Source organism: Felis catus, chromosome B4, assembly GCF_018350175.1.
Source record: "Felis catus isolate Fca126 chromosome B4, F.catus_Fca126_mat1.0, whole genome shotgun sequence".
Classification (NCBI taxonomy): Eukaryota; Metazoa; Chordata; class Mammalia; order Carnivora; family Felidae; genus Felis; species Felis catus.
Window position 1 is genome coordinate 19999035 of NC_058374.1, and position 19854 is coordinate 20018888.

At 44.0% G+C, this 19854-nt stretch overlaps 1 protein-coding gene across 2 annotated transcripts in view; it reads right to left on the bottom strand.

Moving 5' to 3' along the window:
* NEBL (nebulette) overlaps positions 1-19854 on the bottom strand; it is a 364159-nt gene that overhangs the window by 217064 nt on the left and 127241 nt on the right. For both annotated transcript variants that reach the window (XM_045060973.1, XM_019834028.3), the window contains exon 3: positions 19275-19359. In XM_045060973.1, coding sequence (XP_044916908.1) covers positions 19275-19359 — 85 coding nt within the window. The remainder of the gene's footprint in view (positions 1-19274; positions 19360-19854) is intronic.

Genomic DNA, 19854 nt, shown 5'->3' on the forward strand with positions numbered 1-19854 from the left:
CAGTCCTGCTGACACCTTCCGGATGGAACTAGCTGGAAGGATAATGCTCGGGCCTGCCTCCTGTGTTGCTCCTGTCCAGTTGCCTCTCTGCCCACTCATGTCTCTGCCCAGCACCTCCCCTGCCGCACGATCATTCCTTTCATGTTGGTTTCCCCGGTATTTGTTGCAAAGGGCTCTTGTTACCGTACCGTGCAGGTCATAACATGCACGTTTGAACTACTTTCTGCACTAGATTGTTCTCCCAAGACAGAAACTATGACTCTTCCTTCTGTGTTCCTCGTGGAATCTAATACATAGCTCTGAAACCAACTCTACTCGATCGATGATTATTGACTGAGGGATGATGTCATGGGTTTCCTGCATCGACTTGGGGTGTATATATCCTGCTGTGGAGATAAAAGGTTCTCAGGGCCTTTCTAATCTGAATAGCACGAAGGTTGTTGTCTTTACAGGTATAATCACATGAGCGATGTAGAAAAATGGTCACATAGCTCTTATCACATGAACTAACCTTTGCTTCAATTACTTTGACATTTCAGATAAAAGGGTTGGGGAAGAAACATGGGAGAGGGAATAAATCTTAGATATCTTAAAAAACATGTTCAGCTTTTGTCTCTACTAGGAATGTTTATAAATAAACCAAAAATAGTCCAAAGAATCAAGACTTCCCAAAAATGTATGCATTCTGATTTTACTCCTGTAGTTACAAAAAACAAAATACACTATAACCTGTAATTTTCTCTTATTCATATATATATACTTACTCTGTTGCATTAAAGACATTTGGATTTGACCATCAGACTGTTGATTCTTCAAACCATTCTAAGCCCCTTTCTAAGGTACACTGATCGATTCACATTCCAAATGGAATTGTGTATGTTTGATAGTGATGATGCGTCTGAAAAAGTTTTCTCTTGATAAAATCTCTCTAGCAATCCTAAAATTCATATGGAACCACAAAAGGCCCCGAATAGCCAAAGTAATTTTGAAGAAGAAGACCAAAGCAGGAGGCATCACAATCCCAAACTTTAGCCTCTACTACAAAGCTGTCATCATCAAGACAGCATGGTATTGGCACAAAAACAGACACATAGACCAATGGAATAGAATAGAAACCCCAGAACTAGACCCACAAACGTATGGCCAACTCATCTTTGACAAAGCAGGAAAGAACATCCAATGGAAAAAAGACAGTCTCTTTAACAAATGGTGCTGGGAGAACTGGACAGCAACATGCAGAAGGTTGAAACTAGACCACTTTCTCACACCATTCACAAAAATAAACTCAAAATGGATAAAGGACCTGAATGTGAGACAGGAAACCATCAAAACCTTAGAGGAGAAAGCAGGAAAAGACCTCTCTGACCTCGGCCGTAGCAATCTCTTACTCGACACATCCCCAAAGGCAAGGGAAATAAAAGCAAAAATGAATTACTGGGACCTTATGAAGATAAAAAGCTTCTGCACAGCAAAGGAAACAACCAACAAAACTAAAAGGCAACCAACAGAATGGGAAAAGATATTTGCAAATGATATATCGGACAAAGGGCTAGTATCCAAAATCTATAAAGAGCTCACCAAACTCCACACCCGAAAAACAAATAACCCAGTGAAGAAATGGGCAGAAAACATGAATAGACACTTCTCTAAAGAAGACATCCGGATGGCCAACAGGCACATGAAAAGATGCTCAACGTCGCTCCTCATCAGGGAAATACAAATCAAAACCATACTCAGATATCACCTCACGCCAGTCAGAGTGGCCAAAATGAACAAATCAGGAGACTATAGATGCTGGCGAGGATGTGGAGAAACGGGAACCCTCTTGCACTGTTGGTAGGAATGCAAATTGGTGCAGCCACTCTGGAAAACAGTGTGGAGGTTCCTCAAAAAATTAAAAATAGACCTACCCTATGACCCAGCAGTAGCACTGCTAGGAATTTACCCAAGGGATACAGGAGTACTGATGCATAGGGGCACTTGTACCCCAAGGTTTATAGCAGCACTCTCAACAATAGCCAAATTGTGGAAAGAGCCTAAATGTCCATCAACTGATGAATGGATAAAGAAATTGTGGTTTATATACACAATGGAGTACTACGTGGCAATGAGAAAGAACGAAATATGGCCCTTTGTAGCAATGTGGATGGAACTGGAGAGTGTGATGCTAAGTGAAATAAGCCATAAAGAGAAAGACAGATACCATATGTTTTCACTCTTAGGTGGATCCTGAGAAACTTAACAGAAACCCATGGGGGAGAGGAAGGAAAAAAAAAAAAAAAAGGAGGTTAGAGTGGGAGAGAGCCAAAGCATAAGAGACTCTTAAAAACTGAGAACAAACTGAGGGTTGACGGGGGGTGGGAGGGAGGGGAGGGTGGGTGATGGGTATTGAGGAGGGCACCTTTGGGATGAGCACTGGGTGTTGTATGGAAACCAATTTGACAATAAATTTCATATATTGAAAAAAAAAGAAAATAAATAAATAAAATCTCTCTAAAATAAAGGCATCGCTAATGAACAAAAAGATGAAATAAAAAGCTGTTTCAGTATTGGAAAATTTTTTACAAGACCATCTGCTGAGTCAAATACCTAAATGTCTTGAAAATTAATTACAGCATCCCTCCTCTTATCTGTATTCCCTTGACCAGGAACCAGAGCAGTGGCATAAGTTTTCAGAAGCCTGTCAGAGCAGCACAGAACTCCAAGGATCCTGCCCTACACACATAGGGCAATCCAGGATGAGAAGTCCGTGAATGTGAACCGACTTCCACACAGAAAAAGAGCCAAGCTTTCCACAGCCATGCAGAAAAGGAGCTCAAAGATAGGGGAAAGTCTTGGTAAAATTCTGGGGGGGAAATGCCAGCAGGGCTCATTAGTTGACACAGAATTTGATGGAACTAGTCCTCAAAATTAACCTATGTAAGAACGACTTGGGAACAGATTTCCGGACTCCCTCTTAGTGGATCTGGGGCCAGGCCCATAAATGAGAGTCTTCAACATGCTCGCCAGGTTATCTGTGACACACAGGAAACCACACGTTTGAGAAATGCTGACATACAGGAAGCACCTCACACTTCTTTTTCCTCTAAAATCTTTTCAGTTCTATCCTCCCTCGGGACCTTTGGGGCATTTCTGAAGAAAAGTTGGAGGATGAGGCAATAAGACATTTAACCAAGCCAAAGCGGGAACATCAAGACCTTACTCCAAATTCTTAGGTTCTTACCAACATGAGAGCAGCACGTGTGCTCTCCACCTTACATACCCACAACCGAGTAAACATGAACGTAACACGTGGAGCGGAGGAAGCTCGGACGCAGCACGAACCATCCCTGACTCGTAGACACAGACACACACGCACATACGCACACAGCCACACGTTTGTGCACACACACACATGCACACATACACATACCCACACACCTGCATATACACACACATACACCCACACACAAGCATATGCACACGTGCACACATAAACACAAACATACACATCTATACACACACATGCACACACACTCGCATATACACACCTACACACATACACACACATACACACATACAATCATATACGCACCTACACAAACATAGGCACACATTTACATACATAGACATAGACACAATATCTACACACACGCATACACACGTACATATACACACACTTACCCACAAATACACAAGCATACACATATGCACATACACATGCACACCTGCACACCACAGACATGCACAGGCACAGGCACACACACATGCCTACTTACACACACCTATACACACACATATATACACCTACATAAACATGCACACATGCACACACATACACACCTACAAAAACATGCACGCGCTTACACACATATGCATAGTTACACACACACCTACCCACATGTACACATGCACATATACACATGTGAGCACACCTACACATGTGTATACATGCACACACATATACAATACACACACACACACACACACACACACACAAAGGGGTTAGTTCTCTGACTCTCCCGCACAAAACCTAGTACATACATAAAATAGACATCTAACAAGCATTTGTTAAAAGACTAAACAACTTTAGACCCATAACCCACAGGAAATTCATCTAACATGTCAGTAGGGAGATCCCAGGCTGACCAAATGGGCCAAGTAAGTGCCACCAAACTGAACTGAAAAGCTCCAGTGTCACTAAGTGCAAAAGAAGTAAAAGAATGTAATGTCAAGTACATATCAGCAAATACGCCTTTAAGTCATTATTTTATTTCTTTTTATGTCTACCCACACATATACATATACACTTTTATATATATACATACACATATACATACATACATATGTATAGTTATATACATACAATTATACAGTTATATATATAACTGTACATATATAGCTACATATACGTGCATTAATGCCATCATATACTTTTGTTTTTAATTTTTGCAACCTCTTTCCCCTTTGTTTGGCTCACCATTGATAAGTACCAAGACCCAGTGTATATACAGCTACTATATATTAGTCCCTATTTTTCTGCCTACACGTATCATCTTAGTGAGACATGCGCAAATTCAGACACAGATATGCACACATATGCACGCAGGGAAAGCTTTGAATTTATATGCTTTTATCCGTATTTCCCATTAAACAAATACCACATGGACATCCCTACATGGCATCTGGTAGATCTCTATTTCATTCTTTCTAATGGCTGCATGATATCCTAGAGTATGGATTATCACAATGGATTCTGCTATTACCTTGTTGATGGGCTTTCACTACGCTTCCTGGTTTTTGCTGCTTCCAGCGATGCTGTCCTAGAGACCCCTGTTCATATGCCTTCTACGTCGATGGTTTTGTTTCTATGGTAGAGATTCCCAGGAGTAACTACTAGATTAACAAGTATATATATATTTTTAAGTCTTAACAGTTGTTGCTAAATAGCTTTTTTTTTAAGGCAGTAACATTTCACATTTCCCAAACAACTACTCTTTCAATCAAGATAAAATAAAATTGTGCTTCAAAGGCAGGAAATCCACAATCTTTCTGTGACTAGCCTCTAGCCTCTGTTGAACCTTCCTAAAGCTCAGCCAGTCCTCTTCCTCCCCTTGGCCAATCTGGCCACTCCCCCTAAAGCTTGGGACTCCAATGGCCTTCATTCTCCCATGAACTCCCTGCAATTACATGCTAAAGTTGGCATATTTTTGCTTTTGTACCTGATTCAAAGGAGAAGTTCAATGGCTTTTATCAGATTTCCAGAGGGGCCTCTGACCCAAAAAGGGTTAGGAGCCTCTCCTCTGGAGTCTGGAGGATAACGGGAGGGGTTGGGTATTGCTGACGACATGATTTAATTCTCTTGATGACAACCAAAAAAAAAAAAAAGTGGATTTTAGTAGAGAAGGTTTCGATGCTCATGAAGCCATCAAAAACATTTTTCATTCACATTATTTGAAGAAGAAGCAAGCTCTACAAATAGTTTGCAAAAGGGTGTGGGTGCTAAAAAACAAGAGGGGTGGTGGGGGCGACATGGGTGCCAGGAAACAAAAAACAGAGAGAGCTATTTCCAAAACCAGATAAAAGGTCATTTCTTCTCCAGTATATTGTTTCTCAGAGCAGTTGGTATTTGATCCATGTGAAGGGGAAGTCATACTGGGCTTCCATTCAAAGGAGTAAACATTTCAGTAGAAAAAGAGAAGGGAAAGTGAAATCGCAAACAGAAAAAAGTAACAGTTTACAGAATTTGGGAGAAGATCTTTTGAGGAGACCTAATAAACCCTCTAAGCCAGGAATTGTGCCTTTACTCACTCCTCTTCCCCCACGGCTGCTGGCTTCTCTCCACACCCCCTCACACCCTGAGGGCCGGCAGTGTCTGGCCAAAGGAGGTATTCAGTAAGCACAGACTGAACCAAGAAGTAATTGAAACAGCTTTATACAAAATGAAACTACAGGGGCGCCTGAGTGGCTCAGTCCGTTAAGTGTCTGACTCTTGATTCTGGCTCAGATCATGATCTCACGGTTCGTGAAACCAAGCCCCATGTCAGGCTCTGTCCGTGCTGACGGTGCGGAGCCTGCTTGGGATTCTCTCTCTCCCCTCTCTCTCCGCCCCTCCTCTGCCTTCCCTCTCTCTCTCTCAAAATAAATAAACAAACTTAAAAAAAAAAGGAATTACAGGAAATACAGTCAAGTCCTTAAATGAGACTTATTTGCCAGTAAAGGTTTGAAATCAAGAATAGCATGGTTTTTCTTGATTTGTGGTTAATGGCAAGAAAGGATGAGAAAGGCATCTGTCTACCACTCAAGAAAGTGTCCAATTCTTCATTCTCATGAACTCCTGATTTTCATAAAGTTGTTTTCAGTTGTTCCTACTTCATTTCATGCATTATCACCCTTATCATCAAATGCTGTAATATAATCCTGATAATTGTTTAGCATGGTCATCAAATAATAACCACTAAATTAATAAACCTCTGGACTCTAGTTTAAAATCTAAAACAAGGGACGAAGATGAAACAGGTATTTATAGAATTAAGTTAATAAACTACAGATAGAGTAAGTAAAACCCATCAAAATGGGTAAAAGCTTCCCTTGTGTTTCCGCTTGTTATGTTGTGGAATGAATGGTCTGTCGTCTGGAATGAGCAATATTTTGCAAAAGATCTCATTACCTCACTTCCAGAAATAATACTACCTCTGCTACACTTTTCCACGATAGCACTTTCTTAAAACATATGGAATGACTGAAAGACACAGGAACCGCAAAGCTAATTTACATGATGGGAACCTAGACTGCAATGATATAGCTGTTTCAGTGTCCAGCAGTGAATTAAATCATACTTGGCCATTGATAACAAAAGGAACAACACTTCATGTTTTCTCAGCCCTTCGGGTTTTCAAAGAGACTATTTACTGAACGTTGTCTTTCCAAGTTAACTTTATTATGTTATCACGTATGTTTATATATATGCATATATGTATGTATATACATGAATATATATGTCTATTATACTCATATGTATATACATGTAGGGGCACCTGGGTGGCTCAGTTGGAAAAGCATCCAACTTCGGCTCAGGTCATGATCTCGCGGTTCGTGGGTTGAAGCCCCACATCAGGTTCTGTGCTGACGGCTCAGAGTCTGGAGCCTGCTTCAGATTCTGCGTCTCCCTCTCTCTCTGCCCCTCCCCCACTTGTGCTCTGTCTCTCCCTCTCAAAAATGAATAAGCATTAAAAAAAAGTAATAAAAATATGTATATACATGTATATGAATACATGCATATTGTATATGTATGTGTTATATGCATGTATACATATACATATATGCAATATACATATACATTTTATACATATTATATATAACAGTTTATATACACATTAAGTGGTATCCTATAGAGAGTAAAATATTCTAGAATGAAAAGTTTCAGAACTTGGCAATTATCCAATCCCAAGGAAATCTTGTTAAGTATATGTTTTCTGTGCAATAGGAAAAACATAAGTTAAGATTTATTTTAGTTTTAATTTTAATGATTTATAAGCATTACAGCTATTCTAGAGATAAAGAAGAAAGTGCATAATGGCTCTACGATTGGTTGTTTAAAAATAGGTTACGATCTTGGGAATGCAAGCTGGTGCAGCCACTCTGGAAAACAGTATGGAGGTTCCTCAAAAAACTAAAAATAGAACTACCCTACGACCCAGCAATGGCACTACTAGGCATTTATCCAAGGGATACAGGCATGCTGTTTCAAAGGGGCACATGCATCCCAATGTTTGTAGCAGGGCTATCGACAATAGCCAAAGTATGGAAAGACCCCAAATGTCCATTAATGGATGAATGGATAAAGATGTGGTATATATATACAATGGAGTATTACTCGGCAATCAAAAAGAAGGAAATCTTGCCATTTGCAACTACGTGGATAGAACTGGGGGGTATTATGCTAAGTGAAATTAGTCAGAGAAAGACAAAAATCATATGACTTCACTCAAATGAGGACTTTAAGAGACAAAACAGATGAACATAAGGGAAGGGAAACAAAAATAATATAAAAACAGGGAGGGGGGCAAAACAGAAGAGACTCATAAATATGGAGAACAAACTGAGGGTTACGGGAGGGGTTATGGGAGGGGGGCGGGCTAAATGGGTAAGGGGCATTAAGGAATCTACTCCTGAAATCATTGTTGCACTATATGCTAACTAGTTTGGATGTAAATTTTTAAAAATAAAAAATAAAAGAAAAAAAGAATAAAATCAAACTGTATTAAAGACCTAAAAATAATCAATTAATTAAAACACACAAACTATGCAATCTAAAAATGCATACACATCAATACATATTATTATATATATTTACATATAATACATATATAATAATATGTATGTATAGTTAATGTAATAACAAAAACCACCATAGTTTAAAGACATTAAGAATGTATTTGCTTAGGGGCACCTGGGTGGCTCAGTCGGTTAAGCGTCCGACTTCAGCTCAGGTCATGATCTCACAGTCCGTGAGTTCAAGCCCCCCGTTGGGCTCTGTGCTGACAGCTCAGAGCCTAGAGCCTGTTTCGGATTCTGTGTCTCGCTCTCTCTGACCCTCCCCCATTCATGCTCTGTCTCTCTCTGTCTCAAAAATAAATAAACGTTAAAAAAAAATTTTTTTAAAGAATGTATTTGCTTAAATAAGCTCTATTGCAAATTCGTTTATTAACTTACAGTCCTTTGCTATAGTAAATGAATACTCCTGATTTCTTTGATGGGTACTGTTTCTTATAGACTGTATTTCTTAAACTTACGGTATGAATTAGGTATGGAAGTGCTATCCGTCTGAAGCCTGCCTGGTCTTTTCTTATGTCTCTGAACAGTCCTTGGTCTCCTTCAGGGGCCCCCGTTCTTCTGTACCCGTTGGCACCCCATCAATAGCCAAGATTTAATCCTCAGCCCTCTTTTATAATCCCCATGCCCTTCTTCCATCCTTTTCTGTATCACCTACATACCGATAACTCCCAAATCTCTATCACCACTTCAGACTATTTCCTACGCATCAGGTTTGTACAAGTAACAATCCAGTGGATGCCTGAAAAACCAAGCAGGGAGCTGGGACCAGCTCTTGCTAGCTCACCTGAGTCAATTGTCAAACACAGATTTTTTAAAATATATATATACAAATTTACAGTCAAATTATACTAGAAGTAGAAATATTAAATATGTCAAACTTATTTCAAATTTAAAAAAAATCGGTTACGATCCTTGGCTTCACTATCCTTTACTTCCTTAGTTTAAGTAAGAGTGTGAAATTTGGTATATTTAGTCGTTTGGTGTCTAAAAGCACTATGTGCTTGGGAAGGTAAATCTGTAACCGAAGATGCTTATTAGATCTTCCTTTGTAGCTATTTGCAGATTACAGATCCCCCTGAAGTAAAAACAATTCCACATATATGGAAACGCAGCATGTCAGTCAAAAGGAAGCCAGATTTTCCCTACTAGTTAGGATCAAATTTGTGTTAACTTAATTTCTGATTTACCATCATCTTAACTCTTGACTTCACCAAAAATCAAAAGAGAGGCCGGGAAGGGGTAGAGGAAGGGAGAGAAATTCTTCTAATCGTTCTCTTCAGACACTGTAATGAGAAATACTCCATTATAAAGTACAATCAAAGGCGCCTGGGTGGCCCAGTCGGTTAAGCGTCCGACTTGGGCTCACGTCATGATCTCACGGTTCGTGGGTTCGAGGCCCGCATCGGGCTCTTTGTTGTCGGCTCAGAGCCTGCTTTGGAGCCTGTGTCTCCCACTTTCTCAGCCCCTCCCCCACTTACTCTCTATCTCGGTCTCAAAAAATAAATAAAAGTAAACTTAAAAAAATTTTTTTGAACATACTACTAAGAAAAAAACAGTATTAATCAGTTGAGGATTAAGAAATATTCAATCTCATGAGCCTAATAACTTAATGAAATGGCTTTAGGTTGAGCTTCTCTGTGCTGAGCAGCACTATCTTTCACCTTTGAGCGATTCCTGGAGTCCACCGAATTGACTCAAGGCTGCAGGCCTCAGCAAAACAAATTGCTTCTAGAAAGGGAGCCTGGGAGGCTCAGGCGCCTCGGTTGAGGGTCCAACTTTTGATTTCCGTTCAAGTGATGATCCCTGGGGTCATGGGATCGAACCCCATGTCAGGCTCCGTGCTGAGCATGGAGTCTGCTTAAGATTCCCTCTCTCTCTCTCTCTCTCTCTCTCTCTCTCTCTCTCTCTCTCTCTCTCTCTTTCTCTCTCTCTCTCTCTCTCTCTCTGCCCCTCTCCCCACTCACTTTCTCTCCCTCTCTCCCCCGACTCGCTCTCAAAAAGTAAAAAAGAAAAACAAGAAAATAAAGGACAAAGGGGTAGTGAAAAGCAAATAACCTTGTAGTGAGAAAACACCGACTTTTAACGTCCAAAAGCTATGACCTAATCAAAGCCACTCAAGAACACAATTTAAAACAAAGCATAAAGGAAGTGAGCTAAAATAACTAAGGCACTTCTTAAAAGTATACTAATACTTCTAGTTACTTCCACATAGAAAACCTGAGCAACTGAACTAAAGATGACACTAGTTGCCATCAATGGATGGATATTATGACTGCTGTTATTTTTTGTTTTCTCTTGTCCTCTGTTATTTTTAAACACGTTTAGTGCAAAATTAGACACATCTTCCGAAGCAAAACTGATTTTCCCATCAACTTTCTCAGACCTCTGACCTTCAGCCAATATCTGAGACTAGTCTGGGGAATTAGATTTTAAAGGGATAGTCACACGACATGGAAGGTCTGACAATTATTATTCTGGCAGACAAAAAAGAATGGCGATTCCTTCTCTTTAAGGCCTTTTCATCTTGGCTAACCTGAGATGTTACTGCAGAACACTTTTGTACTACAGTCAAGATCATTACAACTGGAGGGAATTTTTAAAAATCATCCAGAACAAGCCATTATTTTATGTCCTGAAAAGGCCAAAGGTCAGTGGTACCCAAAGTCACACTTAGTGGCAGAGGCGGGACTCAAACCCAGATCTGTCTTTTTTTTTTTTTAAGTTTATTTATTTTGAGAGAGAGAGAGAGAGAGCAGGGAAGGGACAGAGAAAGGGAGAGAGAGAATCCCAAGCAGGCTCCACTGTCAGTGCAGAGCCCGAGGTGGAGCTTGAACCCACAAACCGTGAGCTCATGACCTGAGCCAAGATCAAGAGTCAGACAGTCAACCAACTGAGCCAACTAGGAGCCCCCTTGAAACCAGATCTCTCGGTCTAGGGCTATATTTTACCACAAAAGCCAAAGGTTATCATTTTACGTACAAGGTACTCAGATACAAAATAAAGGTCGATTTCCTACAGCTGCTCTGCTATTCCTCCCGAGTCCCCATCACATTCAAATGGGAGGAACTAACTTTAGTCCCAGCCATTAAACCAAATCCACTCAATGATGTAAACGGCTCAGGTATATTCAGACTTCCTCTTGCTTCCTGTCTCCACTATCAATATGCCGTCGCAGCGGGTGTGAGCTGGGAGGGCTTCAGTGCCTTCAGAGTGAAGAAAGAGGGAAGTCCTGAATCCACGTTCACAACTCCCCATTCTCCCCTCTAACTCCTTTGGCCACAGTGGCATCTCCTCGACCTCTTGGTCATTAGCGTCCACTGAGGACCGTGGCTGGTGACATCATGGCGTATTCTTCCCTTGGCTCGGAAAAAGCTTGGTGGCATTGCCTGCCGAGTCTGGCTCTCCTCACGGGGGTCCTACTACCGCTCCCTGCCTGCGTAAGCCACCCCTGGCTCCAGGGGCACATTGTCCCTGCAGCGGGAGCTCCCTCCCCAGCAAGCACCCTCGGCCTTCCCCTGCGAGGTGCGCTGAGGCTTCCATCGCCTTCCACGCCACGCCAGATGCTGGAAGACAAAACCCGGGTTCTCCCCGTGCCCACCATGCCGGGGAGGCTCACCGTTCAGGTGGGAAGAAGCGTACGTCTTGTAGGGGGGTCTTCTCTGCTTCTTGTTCCCCCGCCACCTACTCACCATGCCTCCCAACCTTCCCTCTGGGAGACTTCAGCCAGGACAGACAGGGAGGTCCCGTTTCAACTCTGATTTTTCTGCCTTTTCCCACAATCTACCAGGGCCAAAAGAGGGACGGACAGCCCTCTTCACATGGGACCGTATTTTATCCTTCTCAAAATGGGGTTCGCTCCTCGCCTTTCTCTGGACCCATCAAAGCGAGGTGGTGTGGCAGAACACGATTCATACAAGAGAAAGATGAAAAACACGTTGATTTGATACTGCTAAAATATTCACTTCATCATAGCTGTTACAGTCATGACCCCAGAGCCACAAAATTGATAGGCTATATATTCAAATGCCTAATTAAAGGACCAGGAACCTGATTCTGGCCGGCAGAATCACAACAAATAGCACGTAGCCTGGCCACACAAAGTACAGCACTCACATCCGCCACCGTGAGCTGCAGGAGTGATCGAAAGGAAGACAGGACGAGCCAGGAGGGCACCAAAGACCCACGATGCCGGGACTCCGAGACCAGATGGAAAGAATATGGGTCATTTCCGGAGGGGGAGGGGGAGAAGACCAGGCCCCTGTGATGAAAAGCTCTAAAACCCCATCATGACACAGCAAATCAAAACATCTTGGGTCATTTTGCTGTCTGTCACTACTGACATTTTTGTCCCTTACATCATCTTATCCAGAAGCAAAATACGAAAACAATCTGCCTTAAGGGAAATTACCAGGGTTAGAGTTAACATCTGCACAGCACGCTAGGTTCCCTGGAAGAAACGTGCCGCATTAATATTTCTCCTTTGAAGTTCTGACCCACATTCATCCCTTCCTATACGTGAAACATAATCTCTCATCATTCTTGCTGCCTCGAAACCCTGCAAGGGAACGTGCTGAAGCTTCTCCCTGTGAACTTTCACCTTTACATCCAGGAGAAGGTGCTTGTCGCGGGAAGGAGGGGCAGCATCGCCATGGGATCAGGATACAGCATCAACGGTGAAAACTCAGAAGATGGGAACTAGAAAGCTGCCAAAATTAGGTTCAGAGAAGAGGCACGCACGAAAGGTGTCTCGTCCAAGATCAGCGGAATACAAGAAGTACCAACAAAAACTATCTGGGGGGACAGTCTTGGTGTTCGCAAGTCTGAGGTTGTCGGACGAGATAAGGGACGGATGGGAAGAGGACCCGGCAAAGAGCAGAGGAGAGTCGGCTAAGTTCAGGAAATGGAAACAAAAAAGGAAAACTGATACGCATTTTGAAATGGGGTCTATGGCCAGGCAGGATGCAGCAGACCAGACGGAGACCCCATTACACATTTGTCTGCAGAAAGGTACTCAGGCCTCCCACTCCCTGCAAATGTTTTAAAACATAATTAGAGGGGCGCCTGGGTGGCGCAGTCGGTTAAGCGTCCGACTTCAGCCAGGTCACGATCTCGCGGTCCGGGAGTTCGAGCCCCGCGTCGGGCTCTGGGCTGATGGCTCGGAGCCTGGAGCCTGTTTCCGATTCTGTGTCTCCCTCTCTCTCTGCCCCTCCCCCGTTCATGCTCTGTCTCTCTCTGTCCCAAAAAATAAATAAAAAACGTTGAAAAAAAAATAAAAACAAAATAAAACATAATTCGAATACGCACAGCCCTCCCTGCAGGCCTTGCCCCAGTTGCCATTTCACCCACTCTGATTAGTTTTTTATTACCATCCTGTCCCCGACTAAACCACAGATCCCCTGAGGGTGAGAACTTTATCTGGGCTTTGCTCACCACAGTGTCCCCAACGTGGCCTTTGAATGGTGCCCGGTGGCCAATGAAATTCAGGTCTGGTTCATGGCTGGGTGGGGGCCCTCGGGAGGGGATTCGAAGCCTTCAGAAGATGCTACCCAGCTACCTCCCCAGTCGTCTTTCAAAAGCCACGGGGGTTCCCAAGTCAGAGATTCGTGGCTTTGAAGGAAGTCAGTCTCCGGCGACACTCGATCAGCGTCACCCGAGAGGGGTCTGCGTCAGGTAGCTACTTAACACCTGACTGGACGCTTAGACGGCAGATAACTGAGAGAAAAGCCCTCCGGAAATGCAACCACAGAATGGGAAGGTCCAGAAGTTGCCAAGGGCAAGCTGGAGAAAGAGAAAGCGAGCCACAGGACCACCTCCGCGAGCGTCCAGAGGTTTATATCAAGCACGTGTCTTCCTCTCCCCCACAAAGACGCTAAACTCTCATGTCGCCTATTAAGGAAAAGATACATTCCCTGCTCACCCTTCCTGCTCCCATCTACTGTATTCCCGCCGAGCCACGCGCTTTATGCCTCCGCAGAGACGCGCAAGATTAAAAAAGAATCAGCACAGATTACAAAATGAAGACTCAAAGGTCCCAGAATGATTCGTATTCTCTCCATGATCATTTTCAATCGTTCATCGTACCCGCGCTCATAAATTACACACACTCCATTTAAGAACACAGTGAGCCCAAAATCTCTATTATTTTCGGCATGATTGCAAACAGCTAAGCCAATCACGTAAACAACCAAGTGGGTGCGACTAACGTTCCACTTGGAGCGGTGCTTCTCAGATCTCTGCCCCACAGAGGGCCAGGGCTTCCTGAGACAGTCACCCGGCCCTGGGAGTGGGCAGAGGCGGAGACGGAATGGGGGTTTGGTCCTCCTTCTACCGGAGCTTCCCCTGCCCATGTCACCGAGCGACCCTTTCCACAGCTTTTAGAAGTCCGCAGACCCCCGGGCCGGGCACTCAGAACATCCGTGCCCTTTCTTCCAGAAAGAGTATGCTACACAGCCTGAAAAAAGGACACATTTGCTACCACATACTTTGAAAATAATTCGTCAAGGGGCGCCTGGGTGGCGCAGTCGGTTAAGCGTCCGACTTCAGCCAGGTCACGATCTCGCGGTCCGTGAGTTCGAGCCCCGCGTCGGGCTCTGGGCTGATGGCTCAGAGCCTGGGGCCTGTTTCCGATTCTGTGTCTCCCTCTCTCTGCCCCTCCCCCGTTCATGCTCTGTCTCTCTCTGTCCCAAAAATAAATAAACGTTGAAAAAAAAAATTAAAAAAAAAATAATAATAATTCGTCAAGAAAATGTTTCTAAGGGGCTTCTCACATCACTTAATTTTTTTCTTAAGTTTATTTATTTATTTTGAGAGAGACAGAGACAGTGTGAGCAGGGGAGGGGCAGGGAGAGCAGGAGACAGAGAATCCCATGCAGCCTCCACACTGTCAGCACAAGCCCAATGCCGGGCTCGAACTCACAAAATTGTGAGATTGTGACCTGAGCCGAAACCAAGAGTCGGACTCTTAACCGACTGAGCCAGGCAGGCCCCCCTCATGTCACTTAAGTTTTTAAACTTTAGGGATCTTGCAACTTACAAAGGGTTTGTGTTCCAGTTGAGTTTACAAGGCAGGGCTTTTCAACACCGGCTCACTTTCCTACAGGGCAAGGATATTATGCCCATCCCGAGCATGTTACTAATGCTAACAACTAATAGTTATTACTATTAGTAACGTTACTAATACCACTGCACGTAGAGTTTGACTTTTGCTCCCTGTAGAAGGGGCCACCGGGGGCATCGAACCACTATGTACGCTCTTTCTTTGAAGCCATCCACCCTGTGATCCATGATGAAAAGGGAGTTAAGTGACAGTGGAAGTCCTTCCCCCTCTCCCTCCCCACCAACTCAACTGCCTGTCTCCAGGGCAGTCCCTGTCCCCCTGTCCACCACAGCCAGTGTCTGCCCGTCCGAGGCTCCAGTGGTGTGCCAACTGGAGAAAGCCTGGAAAGCAGTGCCACCACCAGCTCTGAAAAGCTAACTCACGGTTTGCTTGTTTATTCTCCAATATTTCTCATCATTTTATTACGACAATCTGGCACCTAATACAGATCCCCCCAAAAAAGCTTGAGAGGGTTTGACACTCAGGGGAGGAAAACAAAAGATGTTGGAAGTGTCTACAACCCTCTCAGAAACTAAGAACCAAAAAGATGAAGGAAGAAAAGGGAGAAGATCACAATGTGTCTCTGTAAATAACTGTTTAGGTTCAACCAAAATTTCGTTTTTGTTTTTCCTCCATTTTGGCCCATTTGGTAAGCTAATGAGCTGAAACAAAAGAACTAGTTGTTGTTGTTGTTGTTTGAATGTTTATTTATTTTTGAGACAGAGAGAGACAGAGCATGAGCGGGGAAGGGGCAGAGAGAGAGGGAGACACAGAATCCGAAGCAGGCTCCAGGCTCTGAGCTGTCAGCACAGAGCCCAATGCGGGGTTCAAACTCATGGACCATGAGATCATGACCTGAGCCAAAGTTGGATGCTTAACCGACAGCCACCCAGGCACCCCCAAAAGAACTAGTTTTAACCAAACAATTCTAAGAGAGGATTTCAAACTTGAGATTTGGCACAGGCTTAACTCATTTAGTATCGCAAATGACTATAAACAAGTAAATAAAATACTAAAAGTCAATTTTCCACCCAAACGGTTGAGCTGTTCAGAATTCTTGATGTCCAAACACTAAGGTAACGCTGTGCCACAGAAGCAAACTATTTAAGATGCTAAAATTAAATCAACTGCCATTCATGAATGTTACCATTTGGGAAGATCCCTTTCTAGGTCTTTGCAAAAGCAGAAATGCTCTTACAGAAGTATTTTCATCTGTCACCCAGAAAAATACAGCTGCTAATAAAGAAGAGGAGGAGGATTTCTTCCTTTGCGTGACTTTTGCACTCAGCAAAAGTTCCTTTGCATAAGCTGAACTACAACCTTGTACTGCAACCATTTGCTCGTGGATCTCCTTTTCTGAGTGCCCTCTGAGCCAAAGGACCAGAACACTGGTTAAGAGGGTGGATAACAAGGGCTCACAAAATGTAGGTCTATTCCAAGTTCAACCCCTTACCACGTTTGCAAGGACAAGTTATCTGACTCTTTAAGGGTTGAGTGCTTCATCTAAACAGGGATAGTAATCATAAATACCTGTTCTGTGGGGCTGTTTGAGACCAAATGGAACAACACGTGTAAAGTTCTGTGCCCAGAATATAGAGCAAGGCTGACGATGAGAAGGAGGCTTTCACATCCCCAATGCCCCGCACGGTTCATTGCAATAGTGCAGAGTCAGTACGTGTTTCTTGAACCGAGTTGAATTTCCCCACACGGTCGGCCCGATGAAGTCCTACATTTCTTTCCGGCGACGACACCGGAACAAAATCTTAAAGAAAATCGGATGCCTTCACCCGCCCACTGTTTTGAGACCCCACGGTGCTTTGTGCCTTCCTCTATCAGCTCTGTGCCACCACCCTACCAGCACCTTCTGAAGCTTGCAGGTTGCTCCGTGACAGAGAGTAAAACCAGCCTTTCGTAAAACAGCGAGCTCCTTTTCTTTGCATTTCCAGAACCAGGCACGTGGCAGGAAAGCAGTAAATGCTTGTTCCTGGGCCCGGCTCAGGCACCTATCGCCACTAACTGAACCCACGGGGAGCGGTGTGCCTTCCAAGGAGGCAGACAGGTGTTCATATCCGATCCTTTCTCAACCTTCAAGGGTCCACTCCAATCCCACCTCTGGCGGGAACCAGAGACCAATCCAACCGGCACTCATCCCTCCCTTTTGGAATCCTTACTGTAAATTAAAGATAGCCATTCTGGTGGGGTTGGTGTCGGGGGGGGGGGGGGTTTATTAGTCCTGTTTCCTCACATACCCTGTGAGCTCTGTGAAGGGAAGATTAACTAATTATGAATTCTTTTGCACAGAACAAGGACATGTAATAGGCAGGAAACAAATATTTGATTGCTTGATTTAGTTCTGTTTTCCAATGTGCTCGAAGTACTCCTCCAGAATTATCTAATTAATCCTAACTTGATGAGAAGAAAGGCATATTGGATCTGCACAGACCACAGCCAAGTCCTGGCACCCTCCACAGTGTGAACGAGCAGGGGTGTTCTTGCCGGCTCGGCGACACTGCCTCTCTTTGGCCAGCACTCAATTTTTTGAACTAATGGCTTAGCACACAAGAATTAGCATTTTACAGAACCAAAAACTAACTGCCAACCAAGTCTTCGTGGTGCTGCTCACCGACAGCAAACTCTACTTTGAGTTCTATCTCCCCCAACTAAATGGACTGAGAAGTGGTCCCAAGACCCACAGAAAGAGGGTGGAGGGAACCACAATCGCCCCCGTGGTCCCATAAACCTGCACAGAGATAATGAGATCCGCTACCACCGAGAGCCGACCGCTGTCATTTAGAATGGCCACAACTGGCATTTTCAAAGCGTATCAGCCAGGTACCTCTTTCCTTTGCAAATTCTGTGCTGCTTTTTTTTTCATCTCGAGGATTTTCGGGGACCGTCATAAAAACAGTAAGCCTTCACGGTCACATAATCTGTTAACTTTGAAAATGCTTTCGCACCTGTTGGATACCTGCAGCCACCCAAGACGGGTAGACAAGATAAGACAGACGGATAGCGGGTCTCACTTTACATAAGCACAGAGAATCAGAGTGGCTGGCCCAATGTCCCCACCAATGAACCACAGCAGGGAGGGGCCTTCGCCACCCCCCCACCCCCGCCACCACCTCCCTCGGCTCCTTGATGTTGTCTTACTACATGGTTGACCAAAGGGCTGCACTGTAGCTGTTCCCCATCTTCCCACAGTGTGGCAGGCAAGACAACTTCTCTGAAAGAGAGCGCCCTGTGTTCCCTCAGAGATGGGGTGTCCCTGCAGAAAGTACCGAATTTCAATCCCCAGTCTTAACCAGCGTACTTCACCATATTGAAGGCAAGTTTGCATCCAAAATGGTTGAGTGGGAGCCAACTGTGGTGTTCTAATCTTTGTTCATGCTGTCAGTGTGACATATGAAAGAAATAGGAATAACATGACAGGATGAAAACAAAGCTAGTGGCTGGTGTGAGATACACAGACAGGGTGTTAGCCCCACACGCACTGCAACTGGGTCAAGTTAACACCTCTTCTTTCCCCTACATATGCGGTGTGGAAAAGCTATTTATAAAATGTTTTTAAATATTTAGGACCAAATAAATCAATATTGTTGGGAAACACTTACTCTGACCAGAACTCATTTAGTTGCCCTAGTCCCATGTGAATAACAGAACCGGGAACGTCAGGATGATCCAAGACCAGGAATAAAACAGATGTTTTCAGCGCTTTCACCGAGAATGCCCTCCCAGGCCTGCCTTCAGCCTCCACACCAGCCGGTGACCGGGCATAAACAGAACAATGGCGAGACCTCAGAAGAGTGGCCCTGGGACTAATATTTGGTACCAGTGCAACAAAAATAGGCTTTCGAGAAGTTACCTGACTCTGCAATTCACTCTGCTGTTTCAGGCGAAGATTTTCAGGTGTATCTGCCACCGTGGTGAAGGACTGCTTTGGGTAGTGCCTGTGGAGAAATATTTTAAAAGAACATAATTAAAATCTTATGTTGCAAAGCAATGCTTTGACACCCAGTTGCTTTACCCTTCCCTCCCATCACAGTGGAAAGAGGCGTCTCTCTCCCCTTGGCAAAGGCCATCTCCGTATCGTTATTCTGGGTCCCTCCTCCATTCTCATGACCCTCTATCACCAGTTACCCACCACGCCCTGAAATCTCAACCTCAACTTCTCGACTCTGTTGGCTGCCTCCCATCAGCATCCAGGCATGCTCGAGGCTCTCCTCTCTTTTATTACCTCTCCCTCTAACCACACACTATTCTAGCCTGTGGGGCTAGACTCTCTTCTCTCCTTCGGCCAAACTTCCTTACCGAGAGGCCTCAACTCACTGTCCCTGCTCATCTCCTCTCCAACTCTCTCCTCAGCACCACACATTCGGGCTTCTACCTCCTGCTTCCAGAAGTTTCCCTGCTCAAAGTTCTAAGGACTTCCCTGTGGACACATG